Source organism: Lissotriton helveticus, chromosome 1_1 (genome assembly GCF_964261635.1).
Source record: "Lissotriton helveticus chromosome 1_1, aLisHel1.1, whole genome shotgun sequence".
NCBI lineage: Eukaryota > Metazoa > Chordata > Amphibia > Caudata > Salamandridae > Lissotriton > Lissotriton helveticus.
Window position 1 is genome coordinate 1,836,397,298 of NC_136057.1, and position 26,843 is coordinate 1,836,424,140.

At 46.0% G+C, this 26,843-nt stretch overlaps 1 protein-coding gene across 1 annotated transcript in view; it reads right to left on the reverse strand.

The window, feature by feature from the left end:
* Positions 1–26,843, reverse strand: part of LOC144753573 (cytochrome P450 2D15-like) — a 318,479-nt gene that overhangs the window by 264,426 nt on the left and 27,210 nt on the right. Inside the window, exon 2 of the mRNA XM_078641220.1 lies at positions 14,211–14,382. Within this exon, the coding sequence (XP_078497346.1) occupies positions 14,211–14,382 (172 nt within the window). The remainder of the gene's footprint in view (positions 1–14,210; positions 14,383–26,843) is intronic.

Sequence of the window (26,843 nt, forward strand, 5' to 3'; positions counted from 1 at the left end):
CGCCCCATAGGAAGGCATACGGGTGTGACCAGATGGCCGAGGGGAGAGGTGCGACCAGATGGCCGGGAACGAAAGGACTCCCATCTGCCCGCAATGACGCCTTCGCGTTAGGGCTCCTGCCTGTCCATGCAGGGCTCAGGGGTTCGGAGAGACCCTGGCTGCTGGGCCTCAGGCACAGGTGGGGCTGCCGGAGATCTCGGGCCCAGACACCCGGGGAGGACTGCCCGGGACCCATGGAGCCCGTCCTGGGCACTTTGCCACGCCGCAGGCCAGAGGAGGGAGCTCCGGATGCCTAGGGAGGTGTTGCCCGTGCACAGCCCATCTGGTCCCCGGCAGAGAACCGCCAGCCCAGGCGGGTTGTCCCGGCATACCCTGCCCCTAGTAATCCGGAGGAAGGCTACCTCTCGTTCTGGGAAACCGCACGCACCAAGTGACGGGGGGGACCCAGGGCGTAGGGGTGCCTAACCTCATGGAGCCCTCGCTGGGATCAGGGAGGCGAATGGCCCCTCATCGTTACTTCTAGGGAAGCCCGGCCATCTGCTCGCCCCATTGGAAAGCATTGGGTGTGACCAGATGGCCGAGGGGAAAGCTGCAACCAGATGGCTGTGACCAAAATTACGCCAATCTGCCTGCCCCCTGCAGGGCTCGGGGGTGGCAGGGCTCCGGGGAGTTCTGAAACCACAAGCTGGGCCTCAGCCCCGGGGAGGATCTCCGGAGCTCTCGGGTCCGGACCCCCGGGGGGAGGACTGCCCGGGACCAATGGAGCCCGTCCCGGGCACTGTGCCACGCCGTGGGCCGGAGCCCCCCGGACAGAGGAGAGGTGTTGTCTCAGCATAACCCATCTGGTCACCGGCAGAGAAACGCAAGGCCCTGGAGGAGGGATCCCAGACGCCCTGGGGAGGACTGCCCGGGACCCATGGAGCCCGTCCCGGGCACTCGGCCATGCCGTTGGCCCTGGAGGGGGGAGCCCCGGAAGCCCGGGGGAGTACTGCCCGGGACCCATGGAGCCCGGCCATGCCGTTGGCCCTGGAGGAGGGATCCCTGGATGCCCAGGGAGGTGTTGCCCAGGCATAGCCCATCTGGTCCCCGGCAGAGAACCGCCAGCCCGGGAGGAGTGTCTGGGCATACCCTGTTCCTAGTAATCCGGAGAAAGGCTACCGCTCTTTCTTGGAACCCGCGCGCACCGAGTGACGGAGGGGACTGAGGGCGTGGATGCGCCCGATCTCCTGGAGCCCTCGCTGGGATAGGGGAGGCAAATGGCACCACATCGGGACTTCCAAGGAAGCCCGGCCATCTGGTCGCCTCATTGGAAAGCATTGGGTGCGACCAGATGGCCGAGGGCAAAGGTGCAACCAGATGGCCCACACCGAACCTTCGTGGTAGGGCTCCCGCCTGCCCACGCAGAGCAGGGCTCAGGGGCTCTCGGGCCCAGACGCCCGGGGGAGGACTGCCCGGGACCCATGGAGCCCGTCCTGGGCACTCGGTCATGCCGTTGGCCCTGGAGGAGGGAGCCCCGGAAGCCCGGGGGAGGACTGTCCGAGATCCATGGAGCCCGTCCTGGGCACTCGGCAATGCATGCCACTGGCCCTGGAGGAGGGATCCCAGGGAAGGACTGCCTGGGACCCATGGAGCCCGTCCCGGGTACTCGGCCATGCCGTTGGCCCTAGAGGAGGGAGGCCCGGGGGAGGACTGCCCGGGACCCACGGAGCCCGTCCCGAGCACTTGGCCATGCCGTTGGCCCTGGAGGAGGGAGCCCCGGACGCCCGGGGTAAGACTGCCCAAGACCCATGGAGCCCGTCCCGGGCAATCAGCATTGCGGTTGGCCCTGGAGGAGGGAGCCCCGGACGCCCAGGGAGGTGTTGCCCAGGCATAGGCCATCTGGTCCGCGGCAGAGAACGGCCAGCCTGGGAGGAGTGCCCGGGCATACCCTGCCCCATGTAATCCGGAGGAACGCTACCCCTCTTTCTTGGAACCCGCACGCAGAGTGCACAGGGGACCCAGGGCGTGGAGGCGCCCGGCCTCCTGGAGCCCTTGCTGGGATCGGGGAGGCAAATGGCACCTCATCGGGACTTCCAGGGAAGACCGGCCATCTGATCGCCCATTGGAAAGCATTGCGTGCGACCAGATGGCCGAGGGGAAAGGGGCGACCAAATGGCCGGGACCGAAAGAACTCCCAGCTGCCTACCCGAGCCTTCACGGGAGGGCTCCCACCCTGCCTGCCCTTGTAGGGCTCCAGGGCCGCAGGGCTTGGGGATGCAGGGCTCGGGGGCTGCAGGGCTTGGGGGCTGCAGGGCTCCGGGGCTGCAGGGCTCCGGGGCTGCAGGGCTCCGGGGCTGCAGGGCTCAGGGGGGCTCCGAAACCCCACGCTGGGCCTCAGGCATGGTGAGGCCCGCAGGCACTCCTGGGGCCCAGCCACCCGGGGAGGACTGCCTGGGAGCCTTGCAGGTCTCCGGGGCTCTGCACCAGGGACCCTTGTCCCGGGCAGATGGACTCTTGGCAGGCCGTAGGATGGGGGCTCCCAAACCCAGGCCATGGGCCGGTTCCTGCTTTCCAACCCAACCAGGCCGGGGAGATCGGGGCCTCTGCCCAGGCACGAGGGACCCCTGTCCCGGGCACACGGACCCTCAGGACGTGCCCTCGTTTTCCACACATTTTTTTCCACAATTCTGTGTAGTGTGCGTAGTGGCGCTACGCAAACAACGCCCAGTCCTAATCAGTAACAGGTTCATAGCCCTCCATTCCTCAACAGACAACCCCTTATGGATGTGAAAGTTTAAAGAATGAGCATTAGCATCCACTTTAGAAAGGAATTATCCTTACCCCCTGAGCTCCATGGTCTTTATGTTGAACCCCAGCATGGGCGAGATGGTGTCAATGTCTTCTGCATTAAACTTCTTCAGTATAGTAGTTTTACCAGCATTGTCAAGACCGCAGAAATTAACTCTTTATGGAAAGTAGTAGATGCCAAATATCTTTTGTGTTTTAAATATAAAACACAACCCCCCTCCTGGGAAATCACAGAGCTTCCCACCTACCAATCCTGGGTCTGACCACATGCTTCTGGCTGCCTGTGCCCCCTACCCAGTTCTACTTGGACATCTCAATCAGTCAAGAAACACACTAAATACCTTGAACTAACACACTGCTCATCTTCGCCAACAGCCTCACCTAGCCCAATCACTGCCCACCCATGAATTCTATTTACTATAATTTACCCCTTTTCCAATCAATACCATTTCAAGGGAGCACCACAAATATCTTTCCCCCGGGTATCATTTTCATACAGCAATGTAGAGGTGCCACATCTTACTTGGTTCCAATTCTTCACCATCTAGAATGTATCCACTCTTCATCCTCTTCACCCCTTTACAGACAAGCCTATGGTTCCTTTGACTCATGAAATTCTTCCCTGGACAACACCTGAAAAGTCTCATATGTCAACCTTTAACATCTTGCACCAAACTATGGATTATATGGGCACTATGCAACATTAAAAACGTGCACACCCCCAGCCCTGTTCCAGCCAGGTAAAAATTAGTTGCAATTGAGACAGAATTAAAACTTAAAACTCACAAACTGCTGCAACCTTTTTTTCTTATTTGCCCTTAAATTCAGGCACTCTTCCCCTCAATTACCCATGGCAATTCTTCAATATATGCCAACCACCCACATTGCACAAATATTGCCCACCATGCTTTCCCCACAAAATTTCACACAGCAAAATCAAGACCATGTGGATACACTTCTCTTCTCTTCCTGCTTCGTGCATTGTTTGCTCCAATTCTCTGCTAACTCAAGCAACATCATCTCCTGCCTCTGCTTCTCTTATTACATCTTTGCAGACTTTATTCACATTTCCATACCATTTTCTTCATTCAAACTCACTTTTGACATGCATAGCAGAATGCCTTTCTGCCATAAGCTACCAGCTGGGCAGGCAACACTACCAAGACTGAAACAGTGTGCTCTTCCTCAATCACCACACAAATCTGTAGCCACTGTGGCCGTGTCCTGGTTTCATGGTACACACCAAACAAACAATAATTACACCCCATTGTTGTCCCGTTGGTGCCACATCATTAATCATCATACCCTCTCTGCCCCATGTTAACCGCAGTTGGCAGATCGGTCTTCCTCCTGGCACTCTATCACTGGAACACTCCCGCCACGCATGTGAGCCGCCTTCCTTAAATATTATCTAAAAGAGCACCCTCCTGACCAAAAGAGCGCGAAGAAATAGATGCACAAGACAATCTGGGGTATGCCACACCAGGCTTACACCCAGGACTTAAAGAAGCTATGAATTAAGTTATTGTCATCAAATATTCTTGAGCAGGCAGGCCAGTCAAACATCTACCAATGCTAACATGCATACTGAATACTAAACAACCCTGCACTTGTGTTTTTAATCCTTTGTTAGTTTTATATGGACGTACATATGCTGGGCCCTACAACTCCGCTTTTGATTCTTAACACACATTTTGAAAACTGACGTTAATTGTGTAAATCACCTCAAGGAATGACCCCACATGATGTATTCAGCACCCTTATTCAGGCTAGTAGCATGTGGAAAATGAAACCCTGGTTAATAATCCATTTCTTGAATAGGTGCTGGGGGAAGATGGCGGCCGAGTAGGAAGCTCGGTCGGAGAGCTCCCGGTGCACCCGTGATTTACCGCAGCAGCGGTTGGAAAAAAGCTCAAGCAAACATGCAGCAGTGAAAATAGATGCACGGATGATGTGCGGAGTACATTGCGGTGCATAATAGAACAGAACATAGCAGAGATCTTCCACAACCGAAACAAAACAAACAAGTGAAGTGTTCAAGACGGAGCCTCCTACCTGTGAGTTGTGCCTGGTATGGTGGTTTTTCTGGGACTTCCCTCTCTCTCTCTGAACAGCGGCGAGAAGGGTGAGGCTTGTCTCACTCGTGGTACTTTGGAGGCGGGCGCCACATTTTTTGATCGGGATCTGGACCCGGACCCGGTTTCCCTGGGGGATGTCGTCGGAGCGGACGGGAGCCTCAGAGTGAGCCGCGGAGCGCGTGAGGAGGTGAAGGGCTCCGGAGATCGCTTCGTGGAGGAGACAGGTACGGAGAAGTGGAGCGCTGCAAGGGGAGCGAAGTCGCGTTGCCGCCGTGCCTCCGGAAGACTGAGATTTCAGTTCCGGGGCACGAGCGACAGAGCCAGGGAACAGAGGCGGCAGTTTGAAAGTGGCAGCAAGGGACAGAGAGACACAGTAGAAACCACGACGGGGCATAAGAGTGAATACAGGAGCACGTTAAGACTCCCAAAAGACTACAATAGGGCAGGACTGGGAAGATCAAAGTGTGAATACGAGGGGAAAGAAACAAACAGTCTTTCCAGCCTTTCCAGAGTAGAGAGCGTTTGGGTATTGGAAAACCTGCATTGTAGAGCTTATCAAATAAACACATGTTACAACACAGGCTATAACTTTAACAGTGTTAATAGTCAGCTCTGTCAACATTTCCTGCTCTGTCAGACATATAAACATTTTCAACCTTGCCAACCTTGCCAGATTTCAAAAATAAACATTAAAGAGAAAAATTCTACAAACAATCAGCATATGAGTAAAATCACAGAACCAATACAGGAGGAAACAGAGGAAAAAACGCCTCAAGATTCAAAAAATCTTCCAAAGAATCAAGCCAAATCCAAACTCGAAGTAGAACCCCTGCAATCAGAAGGTCAGCCTAGCACAGCGAAATCCTTCTACAGTTTGCGGAATAGAAAGTTTTTGAGTCAGGAGCAGTTTCCGAAAGGCATTACTCCAAGAGTGAGCAGAAAAAAACAAAAAACCTCACTCAGAGGCCACCTAAAGAATAATTTAGAGAAAGAAGAAAACAACTTGGAGTCAATCCAGAAATCTAAAGTAAAAATAAAAGTTACTCCCTCTCTCAGGTCTTATTTTAAAATTCAACAGCAAGAGCTGAACTCGGAATCTTTTAGCTCCTTAGAAGCACAAAAAACATCGGAAGCTTTGGAAAAAGAGAAAGAGGATATAACAACCATACTTGCAACCAAAACACCAGATACTCATTCATCAAGAAAAGAGAAACAGCGAGCAGTCCCTATCCGAGCTGGAAAATCGAGCGCAGGCAGCGCTAAGAAAGGGAGAAAACCTCGAACTAAGAAAAAGAGCTTGGTAGAAAATATGAGTTTGGAAGAAATTTGGAAAACTAAAGAGAGCAGTTCAGAAGGGAGAAGAGAAGAGAGAGCAGGAGTTCATATGGCGGAGGGAGGCCCTGTTTCTTCTGCGGCAGTAACAAATATAAATGCAAATATAACCGAAGAGGTTGAAGATAAGGAAGATGACGATTCAAGGTCTGTAGAATTCAACAAGGATATAACAAAAACTCATACAGACGAACTTCTTGAAAAAATATGGGTAGAAATGAAAGAGAAGTTCTCCATCTCCGAATCGAAACAAAATAAAATACAGGAGGTTTGCGAGAAATTGGACAGCAAGTTGAACGCACTAGGTGACAGAGTAACAGCTGTAGAAAATGTAGTTGCCAGTTTGGACAAAAGGGTGGAGAAAAACAGGAAGGAAATAAACTCCTTGAGATTGGAAAATAAAACCATGAATGAAAAGCTGGAATCCTTAGAAAACCAAGCGAGAAAAAATAACATAAGAATCTTAAATGTCCCGGAGAATCAAGAAGGTAAGGATGTTAAAGCATTTGTAGTGGCACGTTTGATGGAACATTTCCCATGGGCAGATAAAGGAACTCTAGATGAGGATATACAGAGAGTGCACAGAGATCCTTATGGAAAAAGCAAAGAAAGGAAAACCCCTAGAAAGATCTTAGTCAATTTCAAAACATATATGCTGAAGGATAGGATCTTGGGAGAGGCATTGAAAAAAGGGACGTACAACAAAGATAGTTGGAATTTTAAAATAAGATCAGACATGTCAAAAGCCTCTCAGACCAGACAATGGGAATTGGGAAATCTAATGTCTGAACTGCAGAAACTAGGCGCCACGGTGCAAATGAAATTTCCTCCCTCATTACGGATTATGTGGAGAAATAAAATGCGCAATTTAAGAGAGCCGGAAGAGGTGAAAAACTTGATAGAGCAAATCAGAACTCAAATGCGCGAAGAAGAACCTCTGAGTTAATTGTTCATAAACAAATCGTATAGATTACTAGATAAACCTGTAACTTATATCATCCCGTATAAATTTCTGAAAAAAAAAAAAGAAAGATATATATATATATATATAACGAGAGTAAAGGAGAAACAGATTTAATCTACACTTAAGGACAAAAACATAGAAATAACATAGAAATAATATGAAGGAGCTTTAAACCAACCAACTAATTTCATTCTTTTAACTGTACATAGATAAAAATCACGGGGATGGGATCGGGAAGCCAAAAGGGTTATGAAGATAACCGAAGGAGAAGAAGATGGAGGCTTCCCCGGGGAGGGTGACTTTAAAGCACGATTTAGAAAGTATAAAACTACACAAAAAAGGGTGGGGAGCAAAATAGGGGAAAAAAAACAAAAAATTCCTCATCTGCGAATATTCAGAATACTAAAACAACTACGAGTGAAACATAAATCTCAACAATTGAACAGAATAAATGGGGAGTGCATGTAGAGATGTAAAAATCCTTTCCTGGAATGTGAATGGGCTGAGAACAAAAAGCAGAAGGAATAAAATCCTAGAGTATATAAGAACCGGGAAAAGCGAGATAATAATATTACAAGAAACTCACCTGTTAAAAGAAGAATGGGATCAAATAATTAAGAACTTATGGTGGGTAGACACCTTAATATGCACAACACAACAATGTAATATTAAAGGAATAGCGATAATCTTTAAAAAGTCCTTAAAAGCTACTATAACCGGATCAGAAGTAGATAGTAAAGGAAGATGGGCCACAGCTAATGTTAGAATAGGAAATTCTCCTATTGCTATTGCAGGGTATTATGGTCCGAACTTGGATGACCCTGATCCACTGCGAAAATTGTACTCACAACTATTACTAACCACCTCTCCCATAATATTGGGAGGTGATTTTAACCTAGTAATGGACCTAAAACTTGACAGATCACCACCGAGTAGACATACTAATTTAAAGAAGATGAGACAATGGATTATGACTTATAAAAGGGATCTTAATCTGGTAGACATTTGGAAAAACAAAGGAGAAAAATCACACCCGTTTACTCTGCACAACAAAAAACTGGGACACAAATCAAGGATAGACTTCTTCTTGGTTAGTAATGGGCTATCAAAGAAAGTGAAAAGAGTATCTCACCTACCAGCTCACCTCTCAGACCACTCAGCAGTACAACTAGAATTACAAATCATAGAAAACATAACGGAAAGGAGATTCACAGTTGAAAGAGCTTTGCTGGAAGACGAAGAAATTATAAAGGAGCTGGAAACGGAGACAAATATCTTCTTTGAGTTAAATGCGTCAGGTACCACAGAACAAATAACCTGGGATACTTATAAAGCCGTTATAAGGGGTAAACTTTTGAGCTTAGGGGCACACAAAAACAAACAAGTAAAACAAGAGATCTTAGACCTGGAATCAGAGATCAGCTCCTTAGACATCGCTATACTTTCAGAACAAGAGGAGGAAAAGAAACAAGATCTTCTCAGTAAAAGACAGACACAAAAACATAAAATTGATCAAATCTTGGAAGAGAGGTTACAGAAAAAATGGGACTCTAGCAAACTGGCGAAACATGAGTTTGGTGAAGGTTGCGGAAAATGGCTGGCATGGAAGCTAAAATCAGATCTAGCTAAAAATAAAGTGGAAAGTATTATCCCAGATGATCAAACAACTTCAACCTCTGATGAAAACACTATCAAGCAGGAATTCTGGAAATTTTTTAAAGATCTATATACGGAAGATATAAATCCCTCGGATGAAATGATTAATTCTTACTTGAAAGATGCAGCACTTCTAAAACTTGAAGAGAATGAAAGAGAGGCTCTGGATAAAGAAGTTCAAGAAGAAGAAGTGGCAGATGCCATCAAAAGTTTGAAAAAGGGAAAAGCCGCAGGGCCGGATGCCTTACCAAACGAATTGTATATGAAATTGAAAAACTCTTTACTCCCTCATATAACTAAACTAATTAATCGAATTTTAACACAACAGAAAACCATACCAGACTCCTGGAACGATGCCATAATCACAATCATTTTGAAACCCGGCAAAAACCATCTCAAATGTGAGTCATACCGTCCAATATCATTATTAAACACGGATTATAAAATATTTACCAAAATAATGGCAGCTCGACTAGGGAGAGTACTATCAAAATTACTACATCAAGATCAAAAAGGTTTCATTAAAGGAAGATATCTACATGAAGTAACACAAGAGCTCCTAACCGCAATAGATATCGCAACAAGTGAGAAAACTCCTCTTACCATACTTGCTGTTGATGCCGCAAAGGCTTTTGACAGGGTCAACTGGGCCTTCCTTGAGAAGGTTATGGTCAAGAACAATTTCGGACCTCACTTCATCAGTATGGTGAACCAGATATATAAAGATCCAAGATCAAAGGTCCTAATTAATGGTAGCCTAACAGAAAATATAAAGATAACCAGAGGAACGAGACAGGGTTGTCCACTCTCCCCTTTACTATTCAATTTATATATCGAACCACTGGCAAATAAGCTAAGAAACAACAATAAAATTACCCCATTCAAACATGGCACATGGGAGAAAAAAATCGCTCTTTATGCGGACGACTTAATGATTTTTACCGAGGATTATCCAAAAGCCAAGGCAAGTATCGAGAAAACTTTAAAGACATTCGGAAAAATCTCAGGATACCTGGTGAATCAGACGAAGACAGAGGTCATGACATGGAACACGACCTTTCAAAGCAACTTTATAAAAAACGAAATAAGGTACTTAGGAATTTTAATAAATCATGATATAGCGAAGATTGCAAACAGAAACTTAAATAAAGTTGCCGCAGAGGTAAGGAAATTACTTGAGACATGGACCTCTCTACCGTTGAGTTTGATTGGGAGATCGAATATAATCAAGATGACTGTCTTACCAAAGTTCACCTTCTTATTTAACGCGATACCGATGGAATTTGGAAAGACTGAACTAGCTCGAGCACAGAGAAGCATAACGAGCTTTATATGGGCAGCAAAAGGATCAAGGATTGCATGGAAAAAGATCAGGAGGAGCAAGAAAGATGGTGGGTTGGCCAGCCCAGACTTGGTGGAGTACTGCAGAGCTTTTCAATTTAAAAATATTAAAGTATTACTAAAAAGCCATGAATACTACCCTGCCTATTTTAAAGTAATCACAAAATCAGAGGATCATGCGTTGTTCAAGTTCGGACACCCCAAATACTTCAAAAAAATAAAGCTCAAGATATTAAGGGATGCTGCAAGGATGTGGACACAAATTAGAGGCATTCTACAAATATCGTACTATAGTAAATGGGCTCCTATCTGGGAATCTCCGGGAACCCCAGAATGCTTAAAAGACACTCTTGCACTGGCATTAAAAAGAGCAGACATCTAATATTGGGGTCAAATACTAAATGGTCCAAACTTAAAAACATGGTCAGAACTGCAAGAAATGACTAACAATACTCTATCTAAATTTAAATATTATCAGATGCTAAGCTGGTCCAGAACATTGCCCAATATAAACGGTAATGAAAAACTGGAAGATGACATGATCAAAACAATGCGATTACCAAAAGAAGTAGCAAAGTGGTACTGGGCTCTGATAACGCCCAATGATGTCAACGTCAACATGGAAACCCAAATATGGGGGAAAGACATTGCAATTTTGGATTTGGACCTAATTTGGGAAAAATCAGTAGATAAATGCTGGTCCAACCTGAAATCTGCGGCTCTGAAGAGAAATCATTTTTATACAATCCATAGGGCGTACTGGACACCAAAAAAACTCTCGAAATTTAAAAATGCTGGAATAAAGAAATGCCCGAAATGTGGAGAGGAAAAATCAGACGACATCCACATGTTTAAAAACTGCCCTCAATTGAAAGAGTTTTGGGATCAAGTCGGTAAGACCCTGAGCACTATCCTGTCCAAACAACTAACTGTGAGTATTACTCTTATTCTTTTTGGGATATTAGACTCAGGTAATGAAGGGGGGCTTACTAAGGAACAGGAGAATCTCCTCTTTGTGTTAATAGTTCTTGCAAGGAGAGAGATTTGTATCAAGTGGATAGGACCCTCTTGCCCAACTCACGCAGAATGGCTAAACTCGGCAATAAGAATCAACAAACTTGATAAGTTTAGAAATGTAAGCAAAAGATTTAAGTTCTGGGATAGTTTTGAAACCTTCTTAAACCCCAATTAAATATCAAACTTAAGTCCTATGATTAATGCGATATATCTTCTGGTGGACAAGTATGGTACTTGTCAAGGTGGCTAGCCCCCCTCGATCAAAGCCAGAAGATTTGATATGTAACGAGTAAAGGAAACTCCTCAAACAAACAAGAGGTCAATACTCCCCAGCCAAGAGAGATCAAGGGGCAGTGCCGGAAAAGAGCAAAGAGGCAGACACCTGACACTCTGTAATCATACAGTAATCGCAAGATGAGGACAAAAAATAAATAAATAAATAAATAAATAATCCATTTCTTAAGTTATATACTTTAAGCAGCAGTAGTAATATGTAAACATACCTCAGTGTGCAGCACTTATGGTGCTGGCTGATTGCATATGTGCCCCTTCTAAACGTAGACAGAGAGACACAATCACCTAATACTTTAGAGCAAAAACAGAATAGATTACGAGTCCTTTCTAGAAGAGCATATTTTGCAGAACAAAGTGCAAGTGGGAGAAGGGGAAATTTGATTATCTGAATAAAATTGCACACTGTATTGTCAATTGCCCAAGACTAAAAGTACATTTAAAAAAAACTAGATCGATAGACATCATGCCATTATTTAACCTTTGGCCAGTTAAATCAACACAACCTTTCAACCTGCTGCAAACAAATACAGGGCAGCATTCTCTGGTATACACACTCGTAAACTAGGTACACTGAAGATTGGATACCTAATTTCCAACCGAATGAACCAATAGCAACCACAATGTAAAACTACATCGAACATTCCATTTGTCTCTAATCCAACAATGTCACACCGTGTCAAGAATTGCCAGAATCTAGATTTCTGAGACCACTGCGAGGCCAGCATGGGGTGACTCCAATACTTACTGCACGGAGTTCATGTTGGCAACAACTCTTTTTGGTGTTGTGGGCAGCTGCAGGGGAGGAGGGCAGGTCTGAGGCAGGCTTAGCGGCTAATCATCCTGGGGCAGATTTGCAAGCCATTTGCCCCACTTTTGCGTCACTTTTAACAAGGGAAAAGTGATGCAAATGTGGCGCAAGGGGCTTGTAAATCGGCCCGTGTTTTTGCAGCTGATGAGGTGATCCCAGGAGAGGCTGAGCTCAGCTGATGACGAAGGGCAGTCTCCTTAATCCGGCATCGGGGGATGGGGGAGGGAGGTGCGTTAACTAGGCACTTGAGAGACTGGCATTGGAAAGAATAATTCAAAATGAAGCCTTAAGAGAAATGGTATTAATATTTGCAATCCCACTACTTATTTTATCATTGTACCAGTATTAACTCCTTAATCCAGCAGCGGAATGGGGGGTGCATGAACTAGGGAGCCTGTTCTAAGTGGTGGGAGGGAGGGCACCCTACGGCGGAGCTTTTGTGCTGAAGCATGTAATATGTTATAGCTAGGAATGCCGGCGCTGCGTTTAAGCAAAGCGTGGTGCCCAGGATAAACACAAGAAGAGGACACCAGCCCGCCGGAGGCCTCCCTCCCACTGGAGCCACCAGAGGCAGCAGAGGGAAGTGCTCCAGAGCCATGAAGCTGCCTGCGCTGTGAGATCTGCACTGATGTGAGCTCCAGGGGTCGGGAAACCCCAGTAGGGCAGGCGAGGGGGCAGGAGCCCACTGGGGCAGGACATGGCGGTTTCGTCAGGACCAGGTGAGCGCTCTGTCCATCATCCACTTTGGTATCGCTTTGTTCGCCCTAAGTTGGCAGGGTATGCCCAGACGTGGGTCCCTTGCTCACTCTGCCACTGGATTAAAGATAGCCTGGCTGATGAGGATTATGAATCCGAAACCGGTCCCAGGATGCTTGTTTACGGTCCAGGAAAGACATGGCTTGGCAGTTCGGGCTGAACTGTTCCCATGAGGCACAGGGTCAGACTGATTTGCATATGGCCATGTCTGAACTGGGGTGGTGGAGTGAGCTAAAGAATGATGATGGATTAAACCCAGATCAGTTGACTGGGGGTGAGTGTTTGATTTGCCCAAGTGCTCTGCCCATCATCCCCTTTGGTATCGAGGTGAGTTGACAGGGCATGCACTGCAGTGCTGGAGGGGCTGGGTGAGTGCACCTCGAGGACTGGGAGCATGCCATTGCAGCGCTGCAGGAGGCACTGCATTCTGTTGCAGAGAAGGGAGTGCTGTGAATGGCGGTCACTAAGTGCACGTCCATGGCCCACGAGCTGCGAGAACACGGACAGAGGGAGGGGGGCGGAAACAAAAGGAACACAGACACCGGGAGGGGGGCGGGAACATGAAACTAAACAGAGCAGCACTGGGCCAGACTCGACCTAAAAAAAAAAGGGCACCTACCGTGTAACAAGTAAAGGGGCCAGTAGCCATGGGAGGTTACAAATGACGACACCATTGTACTAAGGAGGGACTAAAAAGCCTATGTAGGGACCAGAAGCCAGCATTTAGGAAGGATAAACATACAAGCCAATAGAAAATATGGGCAGGGTAGTGGGTGGGGCTTCTCTCCCATACTGAACTACCCCAGATCTTCCCTTGAGCAGCGCTTGTGCGCTGACTCTAGGCTCGAAATAAAAAGTGGTGGCAGGTCACTATAGTGCAGGCGATTTACAATAAATAAATATTGCATGAAATAGATTGACCATCCACTTCTTTCTACAGTAAATATATGCTACTATTTTATTGCTTCTTATACTTACTTCAAAAGATAATATGGGTGTTTAAAAATAGTAAATGCATGCTTTCCATACAAAATTAGGTCAATGCAATATTATTGAAAGTAGATGGATGATCTTGAGAAAGTGCTATATATAGAACCCCAAATGGACAAAACACAGCGGATACGCATTTTCAGATTCTATGCTTTTTTTCCACAGTTCCTGGAATGTAAACACTCACCTTCACTGCGCTCTTGAAATCCTAGATGCTCATAAATTGGAAAAGGTGGTCGGTCAGCAATGTCTTCAGATTTGTTGACAAGGGCCTCTTTCATCACTACAAATCTGTTCAAGACAACCACATTTGTCCAGCAGAACTGTAGGCTAAAAACGTTTCCATACTTCTTACGGAGCTGCAAGGAGAGAAATAAAGACATGATCTAGAAAATATAATTAGGTAGCGTTGGAGATTCGAAGAAAAAAGAGATTAAGAAGAAACCGAGAAAGACACAATGGTAGGTAATATAAAAAGGATCAAACAAACCAAAAGGATGAGGAAAGAGTGGTAAATGTATACATTTGGAATAAAAAATGGAAAGACATAATACTGAATGTGGAGAATTAAAGAAGCTAAGAGAGGGAAATACATAGGGAGAAAAGGAAAATGAAAAGAAAACTGATGGAAGAAGGGAAGAGAGGGAGGAATGAAGAATTAAGTAAGAAAGTAAGAAAGTAAGATAGAAACAATGGCCTGGGCCCAACACCCCACATGCACCTATCCCCTCTCAACGCAAAGCCTTTGTCGGTGCATGCAGTTGGGGTGGGGGAACAGTCTGTGGCCAGGCCCTGCGCCAACCCCCTGCAAGCACCCACCCCCCTCTCTGGGTGCACACAGCTGACTACATAATGTAACAATATAAAGAGTGTCCTTTAAAGTAAGAATAACCTACCGACTTTGTCAGAGGGTCAGAACAGCAAAATATGAAAAGCAAAGAGCAAGCAAGGGGTCAGCACATCAAAATATAAGGCAGACCTATTAGCTTTGTCAAAAATTCCCCAATAACTACAATCAAATGCATATTTCATATATTACAATGTTTATTAATATTGTGTGTCTAAAATTATTTTTACTAAAGCATTATTTTTGGGAAAAAAACAATAAACTTGTCCTTGAGTAATTTTTCTTACCATTTTCAAGCTACAAAGTGCAGCTATAGAACCAAACAAAAGGGGGCTATGCTCTCCAGCTGAAGAGCATACACCTTCAGTTGAGAGTGCTTTAAAAATATGGTAAGCTCTCCTGGGGTCATGAATTCAATGACCCAAGAGACTTATTGTGTGTGTTTGTGTTTTTGGTTTAAATGTTGCTTGGGGGGCCCACACCACCAAAAATGTTTGGGGCCACGAAGGGAGCCCTAGGACCTGATAGCCTATGCAGGCTCAGCATTTTGTATTCAAAAATGGGTGCACCCGTGCCCACCTGTGGTATCCATATTAACAAATTGTTGGGGGCTGCAGGGAAGCCCCAATACCCCAGCCCCAGCGGGCTCCCCAGCCAACACCCATATTAGGCACTGGTGGGAGCAGGGATTATTTTTTTTAAGTAGGTGCCCTACTGATCACCCGGGGCACACACACTGCCTAAATCTTTGGGTGCTATAAGGAGTGACCCAAGGCCCCACAGCCCATGCTGGTTCCAAAGCCAGCACCCATAGGGGTGCTGGCACGAGCCAGCTCACTCACTTTGCTCTAGCCTGACAGGAGCGTTATATTTCACTGCTCTAACTTGGGTAGGATCAAAGTTGTGTTTTCTGCCTGGGAGAAAGTAGGCAGAGTTTGCCCACACTCTACTGGGCAGAAAACAGCAGTGTACCAGGAGTTTAATTCACTGGGAAACTGCTTGCTTCTGGCCCTGGGAATTGGGATCCGAGGCCAATCTAGGCTCAGGGAGGAGGAATCAACACCCGCTACCATGTAAAACAACAATTGCACCAGGAGCTGAGGCCTCCAGGGCTCTACTGTGGCTCAGGAAGGGAGGCGGCATGCCTCCTTCCCTCAAATTGAAAACAGCCTGGCTGATGGGGTCCCTGGGGTGCGATTGAGACTCAGGGAGCGGGGCCACACATCCCCTTCCCTAATAGTAAAAACGGTCTCTAAGGATGGGGCCCTGGCACCCCCATAGTAGGCTTGGGGGAGGGCGTGTGCTCCCTCCCCTAATTATCAAACCAGTTGTGGAAGATGGGGTCTCTGGAGCCTCATAGAGGATCTGTGAGTAGGGCGACACCCCCGCCCTAAAAATGAAAACAATTTGCCCTGGTCCTGTGCTGTTTTTTAATAGAAAAAAGGACAGACTATGCCATCTTTTTTTATCTGCACTGCAGATCCGCGGATTCTTTGCATATTCGCGGCACCAATTTAAAAGAAATTCCAATTTTGACCCCTGGGGTCGGCCTCCTCCACTACGGCCCTTAAAACAGAAAGAAGGGCAGAAGCACACAGATTTTTTGGGTTTAACAGCACAATGGATTCGGTCAAAAAGAATAAAGCTTTTAGACTCAGGGCCCCCCAACACTTAGGGGGGCAGGGTATCCCTACCCTGCCCCTCCATATGTTTTTTAAAAGGAATTCTAGGATGGGGAACTGGCTCTCGAGTCCTAAGATGGCTACCACCACATCTTTGTTGATATGGTGGCAGCCAATCAGAATCGAATCTTTTGATCTGTTGGATCTGTGGAAACTCTGAGATGTAATTTATACAATAATTTTAAACCTTAATTTCCCCAAAACTACTGAATGAATGTACACCAAATCACAACAGTCATGCTTTCTGCCAAATTGGGAGTAATTAAGTTTAGCCGTTTGGGTGGTAGCTGGGTCTAATTTTCCAATGGGAAAATGGATGGGATGGTCGCCAATGTTTCCATAGGAGAAGCATTTTCTGATTCCTTATAACTTTAGCGCAGTTTGATGAATCCTCACAAAACTCATTATCGGAAAGTATTGCAGTGATCTGTCAAGCAGGGGCCCAGAAACTATTGGAACACTGTAATCAAAAACCTCTTGAGACCAAACATGATAAAAAAATAATTACCACAAATTTGTGTGGGCTCCTGCTCTTTCAACCCCCCCTCCCGCCCCCCGGGCTGGCCATGGCCTGGTGGGAGTGGCACATTTATTTTTATAGACAAGTGTGGCATGCGGCCCCCCGCCCTGAGCCTACTTGAGTCCTCAAGAACCTCATCCCCCAGGGCGGACACTTTTTTTTTTTAAAGGGGAGGGGGCCTGCTTGAGGCACCGTTGACGCCATCTTCTGAGGCCAATAATTTATTTAAAGGGGGAGTGCACGACCCTCTCCAGGAGCCTACTTGAGGCCCCAAGGATCCCATGCCCTGAGGCAAATATGTAAATAAAGGGGAGAGGGACATGCAGACCCCCTCCTGAAGTCATTTTACGGCCTAGGGCTTCCCATCCCCCAGGCCAGCTTCGTTGTGATGTCCCATGAACCCCATGCACTGGGACTCAGTGGTTTCCCTGCTCGCCAGAGCGCAGGCAGGATACTGTTTTGTGCTCCCACCTGAGGAGAGCAGAAAGGTGCTCCCACTCGGTGGGATAACATACATTTCTCCCTGCGTGTGCTCTGGCAGGAAAACGCATGGATTGCTCCCCTCCATATGGGTTGAAAGAAAGCTGCTCCCATAGTGTGTGAGCAATGCCAGCTCTAGCTGCACCCCAGGTGGCAGGGACAGTCCCCAATGTGAGTAATACTTTGGGGTGACCTAAATGAGCACTGGGACACCCCACTACGGGTGCACATGGGGATGCTTGCAGGGAGCCGGCAGAGTTGTGGGGGCCCAGCGCCCGCCATAGCACAATGAAGATGTACGTGTCCCAATGTGCATAGGGTTATCAAAAAAATATATTAGAAAAAATTACAAATTCATAATAATAAAGCAGCAGGAGCTATTTATTTATTATTCACTGCGCCTTCCAAGGAGCTCCCCATAATGCCCTGCGAGGGCTTTTTAAACTCGGAGGTGTCCCTAGAAGGAGCAGGGGCACCACTAACCATTTTTGAAAAGTTGTGGGGGGCTGCAGGGAGTTTTGAGGTTTTTTTCTCTAATAAACCTTATTACATTTTTTATGACAATCACTTTTATCAAACAGTTCAAAGTGTGAATTAATGAAAAACACATTTCATTTGAATTATTGGTCATTTTTGACAAAGACAATAAATGTGGTTCATATATGTTGATATCCTGGACCCGCCATAAAACCAATAGGCCAATTCTTTTATTTTTTGGTGTTCTGACCCTTTAAAAAGTCAATAAGTCTGACTGACCTAAAATGAGAACCAGGCCATGCGCCCAACCCACCTGTGCAAAAAGAACAATTGATGGACAGATTTGCAGAACAATGTCATACATTCACCCCAGTACAGAGATCTGGGCCTAAATCCGTTGTGTTTTTTGCTCACCATGCCATTCCTAGTTTGTACCCAGCCATATACAAATCAGTCTTGACCCTGCACCCAATGGTAACAGTCCAGCCTGAACTGCCAGGCCAAGTCCTCCCTGGACTGGAAACAAGCATCCTAGTACTGGTTTTGGGCTTTCAGCCCTCATCAGCCAGGATAGCTTGACTCCAGTGGCATGGAGAGCACGGGACCCACATCTGGGCATACCCGTCCCACTCGGGGTGACAAATGCAAAAAGAACAAGTGATGGACAGAATGCAGAACACTGTCACACATTCACCTCAGTACAGAGATCTGGGCCTAAATCCATTGTTTGTTTGCTCACCATGCCATTGCAGTTTGGACCCAGCCATATGCAAATCAGTCTTGACCCTGCACCCAATGGGAACAGTCCAGCCCGAACTGCCAGGCCAGGTCCTCCTTGGACTGAAAACAAGCATCCTAGGACCGGTTTCGGGCTTTCAGCCCTCATCAGCCAGGATAGCTCGAATCCAGTGGCATGGAGAGCACGGGACCCACGTCTGGGCATACACGTCCCACTCAGGGTGACAAACGCAAAAAGAACAATTGATGGACAGAATGCAAAACAATGTCATACATTCACCCCTGTGTAGAGATCTGGGCCTAAATCCATTTTTTGTTTACTCACCATGCCATTCCAGTTTGGACCCAGCCATATGCAAATCAGCCTTGACCCCTGTGCGCATGGTTCGGGCTCAGGGGTGTTGGGTACTAGCAAGGTTTTTGCGCAGGACCTGGCCTGTGGCCTAACATGCCCTGTGCCTGGCAGAAGGCTGCGCAAGGAATGGGGTTCTCTCCCAGCGAGAGGTTGGGCACAAGGTCTGGCTAACAGGCCAGGTTCTACAGTCAAACCCATGCCGAGCAAAGCTGAAGGCTGTGCAGCGTTCGGTTGGCTGCCTGCAGGGGTACTGTTCACAGGGCCTGGCTGCAAACAATCCCTGCGGCCAATACCACATCAGACCCTGTTCTCTACAGGTTCATACTGCTTACGTTTCTCGTCTTGGTTAGTTAGAATCGAGAAGGTTGTCTAGGTTACTGATGATTTTATGTAAGTGATGCTGGGTGTCACACATTTGTTTACTGTAAAACCCAGTCACACCCGTGGGAGGAGTGTGTTCTGCAAAAATGTAACAGTAAAATAAAAAATAAAAATAATAATTATGAATTTACTATGTTTGCCACATATGTTTATGGGATGTGAATAATTTGCATATTTCAACAACAACAAAAATCTGGACTATTCAAAGCGGTGCTTCTGAAAATGTAGAGAACAGCTGACTAATATCAGCAAAGCTTTCTAGCTAGACTTGTAGCTGCTAAAACAAACAAACGTCAATTAACCAGTCAGCTGGTCACATACCCTCTGACTTTTTATGGAATTTTTTATCAATTGTTTCAATCTCAGCCCACGATGCACCATTAATTTTACACACCTCCCCCTTGAGCTGTTCGACACAGTGCTTACCAGATGAATGCTTCATTGTTAAGATACTGAGGAGCAGATTTACAAGCCCTGTACGCCACTTTTGCGCAGCAGTTGCGCCATGCTGAGGGGTATTTACAACGTGACGCATCTAGGGAGATGCGTCACGTTGTAAAGCCCGGCGCCACATGAAACCTGCGTCAGGTTTCATGTGGGCGTTCTGGCGAGGGGGGGGCATTACGGCGCAGGAACGCCTTGGAAAAAAAGTGGCTGAGTGAAATCTACAAGATTTCACTCAGTCACTTTTCCGACCCCGCTGCGTCAAAACCTTACGCCTGCTTATAGCAGGTGTAAGGAGTGACGCAGCACAGCTAGTATAGGGTGCCCCCGAGCAGTGCTGGAGTTGCGTCAAGCTTGCGACACGACTCAAGCACTGCGTCACCTTTACAGCATCAGATGCGTCACACATCTGCCCCACCATGGTGCGCCCCATTGTAAATGCAAAGCGTCTGTGGTGGTGCAAGGGGGGGATTACGTGACGCATCTGTCCTGGCGCATCGCTGCTGATTTGCAGAGATGCGCCAGAAGTTGTAAATCTACCCCATAGTAAACACCACTAGTATAAAATGAGCAAAAATGTTAGGCAGTAGCATCAGTTGTTATACAAGGGAAAAGGCCAACAGTGCAAATGCCTCATACAAGTTCAATAGTCTTATAATCTCTTTTTAGTTCTTTCACACAGGCCATATTACCTGTACCTTGGAGGGAACTAAGCCTACATGAACTCCCTTGGACTATGTGTTCATTACCTCATTACTGTCTATGTTGTTAAAAGGGGACCCAGCTGTCCAGCAGAACAGAGAAAAAGCAAATTCCAGCTAACTGAAACCTATGTGGAGGTGACCTCGAGGAAGAAAACTGTCCAGGAGTGTAAGAAATTGGGTTATTGGTTGAGAAGGATAGAAGCCCCACTCAGGAAACAATCACAATACTTGTCAGGGTGAATCAAAAAAGTCACTAAATTAGCCTGTGCTTAACCATCTGGTAGCTTGTCGCAAAAGCAGTCAGGCTTAACTTAGAAGCAATGTGTAAAGCATTTATGGAGCACGCAACCAGTAATCACGTGAAAACATAAAACAAGACAAATCCCACACATCAATTTAGAAAACTGGTGTAAACTTTGACTAGTATAAACTTTGATAAATAAAAGAACACTCAAATAAAAAAAATCCAATCAGTTGAACTGGAGATATACAATTTCAAATATATTGGTAAATATAGCGCCTAAAAGCACAAAGCGCTACTCGCGGTCATCTGGTTGTGATGGACCGGAGAAAATCACAAGCTCAGCCAAACTTGATTGAGTGTGGGCTGGATAGAGGGAGCAGGTTAGTACCACTGAAAAACTATCTTCTCAAAGTCTGATGCGAAAAGACCAGTTTGTGGTGGAAGAGGTCAATAGGAGCAAGTATAGCATCATTGAGGATCATAACTGTAGCACTAAGATCAGGCTGGGTGTCATAGATGGTCATTACTGTAGACGAAGAGTCAGGTTTACCGGAGCTTTACTTTGGTGGGTGATGTAGAAGGCAAGATCTTGGCACAAGAGGCCCTGTTCGCTATCGCAAAGAGCCAAAAACTTCTGGATTGCTCCTTTTTGTTCACTGGAGGGCACTATGATGCCAACCCAGGGCTCAGGGCTAGTGGCAGCTCCTCCTGGAAATTAGGGACTAACTCTTGCAGAGGCTAGCAGGGCTCAGTCAGGTCCAGTTGCAAGTCTGGGCAGGTCCAGTTGCTGCATGTCAGGTGAGCAGTTGCAGGGAGGTCTCTGGGGCTTGTTGTGCTCTTGTAGCTCAGGCAGGATGTCAGCCAACGGACCCATGGAGTCACGTTAGTAGTAATGTGTTCAAGGAGATGGCCCTCTCTCCTTTAAGCAGCACTGCAGACCTTAAGCAGCAGGGCAGGTCTCTGGCAGCAGGGCAGTCCTTCATCTGTGGTGTCCACAGGTTCAGGAGTGCACTAAACAGTTGGTCTGAGGGTCCAATATTTATACCTGGTGCCAGCGTTGATGTGGGAGAAGCTTCTAGATTCCCCACCTTGTCCATTTCAGAAATTCCTTCCTTCTCCTGCCCTGGTTTCCAAGGTCGGGTGATAATACAGTAGTGTAACATTCTTTGTGTGTGTGCTGAGGCAGCCCTTTTGAAATGTAATTGGGAAACGAAATAGCTCTGTCCCTCCAATCCTGATAGTATGGCTCCTCCTGACAACACTGTAATGTTCTGTGTTGTGCCTCACTGGCACCTGTAGATAGAACTCTCTGCCATGAGGGTTCTAGGACTGTTGGATAGAATGTTGGTATTTTCGCCAGTTGAAACCTGGTGCTCTTTCGTGTCGCTGTGTTAGTCTATAGCTGTTAGCTGTATTAAACTACAATTTCAGCTACTACGTCTCCTGTGTTCCTGACCACAATACTACAAAATTGATGGCGACGATCTGCGGACAAGAAACCACGTAATTTGCCTCGTACCTGTCAAGCCGAACAAACCAGGGAAGGTGCCGGACAGCTGATCCCTCATCGGAGCTGCGCAGATCCATTTCATCGCGTGGGATGAGGAGCGCTTCTATAGAGATAAGTCCCCTACACGCATAACGCGTCGTTTTAATTTTCCTAGAGCGACCCTTTTTCTGTTCCGGTACTGCGCGTTGAAGGGGAGTTAACCGCGTGGTTGGCAATCACGGACTCACGTATGGTTGGCAACGCTGATACACGTCTATGACGTCTAAGTCGGCCATTTTGTGAATCACGAACTCGGAAAAAAAACTCTCTAGCTGTTGTGTGCACGCATTTGTTGACAGCGCGTTGCACAGTTAACGTTACACGCAAGATCTAGTACGTTATTGACAGCGTTACCACAGCAACGACCAGCACACCATTGACAACGTTACCACAGCAACGTTTTCCTTTTCCTTAAAAGCCGTTTTTGACAGGGTGGTCTGTAATTACAAGGAAAGAACACATGAATCTAAAGAAATTAAGGAAAGGTTTATATTAAACGCATCCTTAGAAATAAAGTACAATTCTTCCTTGTATATACAGTGATACTAGTACAATTTTTCCTTGGTTATGCAGTGATAAACTTTGTGTTAATCCCAAATCTCTATTCAACACAGCGACACAACGTTTATTTGGGATAAATACACACAACTTGGTAAAAAGTTTCTAGTACACCATGCAATCAGTTTCTCCTCCTCCACCTTTTCTCGAGACACTGGGTAATCCACTGATTGCTTGGAGGAAGTGGTTCGACGCATTTGAAACCTATTTAGGAGCGATTGGCGCGTCAAGATATCGCGCAGAAAGGAAAAAAAATTTATTATTACATTCATTGGGTTTCGAAGGCAGAGAGATTTATAAACATTTACCCCCTCTAGTAAGGAATAACGCAGAAGAAGATGTGGACGAATATGTCGAAACAAGGATGAGACTGGAACTGAGATTTGACATTAAACCAAGTCTTGTAGTAATTAGAGATAAATTCTTCAAGAGAGAACAGCTGCCTGGAGAAGACGTTGAGACCTATGTGTCTGGTCTGAGACTGTTGAGCGCAGAATGCGAATTCGAGGGTTTCAGGGAGCAACTAATCAGAGACCAATACATATGTAAATGCACTGACAAGTCGATACAGCAGAAGTTGCTTACCTTAGGAAATCCTACTCTCGAAGAGACTATCCGAACTGCTAAAAGTATCGAGTTATCAAAAAAAGAAGTTAAGGAACTCGAAAAGAAGAGTGATGAAGCGGTTTCGGTGGTGAGGATTAAGGAGAACAGAGACAACAGATCAGCTCCTAGTCAACGACGCTTCGAGAGGAGCAGTGTTCCCAATTTTCAACGTTCTGAAAGAAATATGTTTCCTAGAAATGACATTTGCTATAGATGTGGAAACCCCTCACACAACAAGAATACCAAATTTTGTCCTGCTAGGAGTTCTGTTTGTCATAATTGTGGAAAATATGGTTATTTTGCCAAGATTTGTCAGAATACTAGACAAGGAAATTCCACTGTTGTCAGTAAGCCACAAGGTTTAGGCAATGTTAATGGGGTAGGAAATGTTTCGGATATGCTAGATAATACAAGTATGGGTACAAGTCCAGTTAACAGCATCCAAGACGATCTCAGAGATATGGTCGTAGTAGTACGTGAAAATTCAGACTTGGATGATACTGACAAAAACGAAACAAAGGTGATGGTTGTAGCTGTGCGTGAAGATGGAGTTATTATTGGTGACCCTTCTGATTGTGTCGACCCTTACGAAAATTTTGGTATAGGTGATAAAGTGATTTCCCTGCTGGTAGATTCAGGGGCAAGAGTAACTATGATCACCAAGGAATTGTTTGAAGAAACATGGCCAGGAAAGAAACTTGAACCTCCTGATAGAGCTCCTGTTTCTTTTGAAGGACGTAGGATAGCTCTGCTTGGTTATTTTGAGGATGTTCTACAGTTCAGGGGCAGGAGAATTTTTGGAAAAATTTATGTCGCAGTTAAAGGGTTGAACATCCTGGGGTGGTTTCATGGAGGGTTGTTCGGATTAATCCTGAGACCAGGGGCAAAAGAGCAAGTTGGATTAGCTGAACCTGACAATTGTATTGCGAGTCTTGCCATTGTTGACTCCGATGAATATGTTGAGAGTCTGTCTCGCAAATTTCCCACTGTTTTTGGAAAGGTACTGGGGAGGATCAAGGACTTTAGTCATGAAATCAGGGTTAAAGATGGGGCTATTCCCATCAAACATAAAGTCAGAAGTGTCCCCTTTAGTGTAAGGGATAGTCTTGAGACCGAACTAATTGAGCTATGCAAGAAGGGGATCATTGAACCGATTGAGTCATCCTTGTGGTTGTCCCCTCTTGTTGTCGCCAGGAAAAGGAATGGTGATCTGCGCGTCTGTGTGGATTTGCGCAGTTTAAATAAAAACATCTGGATTGACTCACACCCTTTGCCTAAAATTACAGATTTGCTATCCCTCACCAGAGGCGCAAAATGATTCACTAAGTTAGACCTAGCTTCCGCGTACCATCAGGTTGTGTTGAGTGAGTCCTCTAAACATTTGACTGCATTTGTCTCTCCATTTGGCAGTTTCCAGTATTGCAGAATGCCGTTCGGTCTTGCGTCGGCGGCAGCTGTTTTCCAAAGGTTGATGAGTCAAATGTTTAATGATACCCCAGGAGTAATTGTTTTCCAGGATGATGTCTTGATTTTTGGCCAAAATATTGAGGATCATAATGGTTCTTTGAATCAAGTTTTGGAAATAATGCAGAACAAAGGCATTGTTCTCAAGCGGGAAAAGTGTGTTTTCCTTAGAGAAAAGATGGAATTCCTTGGCCATGTTGTTTCACACAATGGGGTAGAGCCACGTCCAGGGTTGGTAAAAGCAATTGTAGATGCATCTCCTCCAGTCGATAAGGCAGGTTTGAAGTCCTTCATTGGGCTCAGTGAGTTCTATTCTAGGTTTATCAAAGATTATGCATCAAAAGTTCACCCACTTACCAATATGTTAAAAAAAAATGTACCTTTTGTTTGGGATAAGAACTGTCAAGAAATTTTTATGTGGATTAAGTCTCAATTGGTGAGTGACAGTGTTCTTAAAGCGTTGATCCAAATAAGGAGTGTGTGGTAACTGTAGATGCAAGTGGATTTGGTCTTGGAGCCGTGCTCACTCAGAAGAGTGGTCAGGTTGACAACACTATTGCGTATGCTTCAAGGGTGTTGCGTGGTGCTGAAGTGAATTTTTCTGTGATAGAGAAAAAGCTTTTAGCCTGTTGGTGGGCTGTGAGGAAATTCAACTCCTTTCTTTGGGGTAGTCATTTTGTTATACGCACTGATCATAATCCCTTAGTTTCTATTTTGTTTGGTGAAAAGATCAAAGAGCATACCCCGCGTATTTCGAGGTTGTCAACCAAGCTACTCCAGTACAATTTTGATGTGGTCTATCTGCCAGGCTCAAAGAATGTCAGGGCGGATTATTTTTCACGATTCCCTATTTCTGGTCATGATTCTGATGATGAAAAGGATGAAAAGGATGACGATCAGAAAGATTGCTTTGTTGCTGCTCTGGATCTTGAGGGTATGTGTGCTATCAATGAAGCAGAATGGAGAAGGGAGTTGTTGAAGGATGAGGTACTTGCTCAGGTTCTAAGTTTCTTGAAAAAAGGTTGGCCTAAAGAGAAAAATGTCTCTGGACAATTCCAGACCTTTGTTAAGGTGGCTGATGAGCTCACGGTCGAAGATGGCATCCTTATGCGGGGCGGCAGGCTCATTCCCCCCGAGAGTTTAAGGAGACGTCTTGTTGATGGCGCGCATGAAGGCCATTTGGGAAAAACATTCACCAAACGTAGACTACGAGATGTATTTTGGTGGCCACTTATGGATGTGTCTGTGGATGCTCTTGTGGATGGTTGTGTTATCTGTAGATCGTCTGACAAGGGTTACAAACCTAGAATACCCCCTTTGGAACCTATTATGCTTCCCGAGAGAGCGTGGGAGAGGATTGGTGTTGACTTAGTTGGTCCTTTCAATCTTCTACCCTCTTCTTCGCGTTTTGCCATTGTTGCCATTGATTACTATTCCAAATGGCCAGAGATTCGTTTTATCAGTGAGCCTTCCTCAGCCAACGTCATTTCTTTTCTTAAAGATGTTTTCCTTAGGGAAGGGTTTCCTTCTGTCGTTATGACGGATAATGGGGTGCAGTTTGTGAGTTCTGAATTTAAGTCTTTTCTTGAACAAGGTGGTGTTTCTAATAAGAAGAGTTCCCTTTATCACCCTCAGGCCAATGGCCTTGTGGAGAGAATGAATCGTGTGTTGAATAATTGTGTGCAATGGGCCATCGCCTGCAAGTGTGTGCTTGAAAATGCCGTTCGCTCCATGTTGTGGTTTTATCGCACTACTGCTCATTCGTCCACTG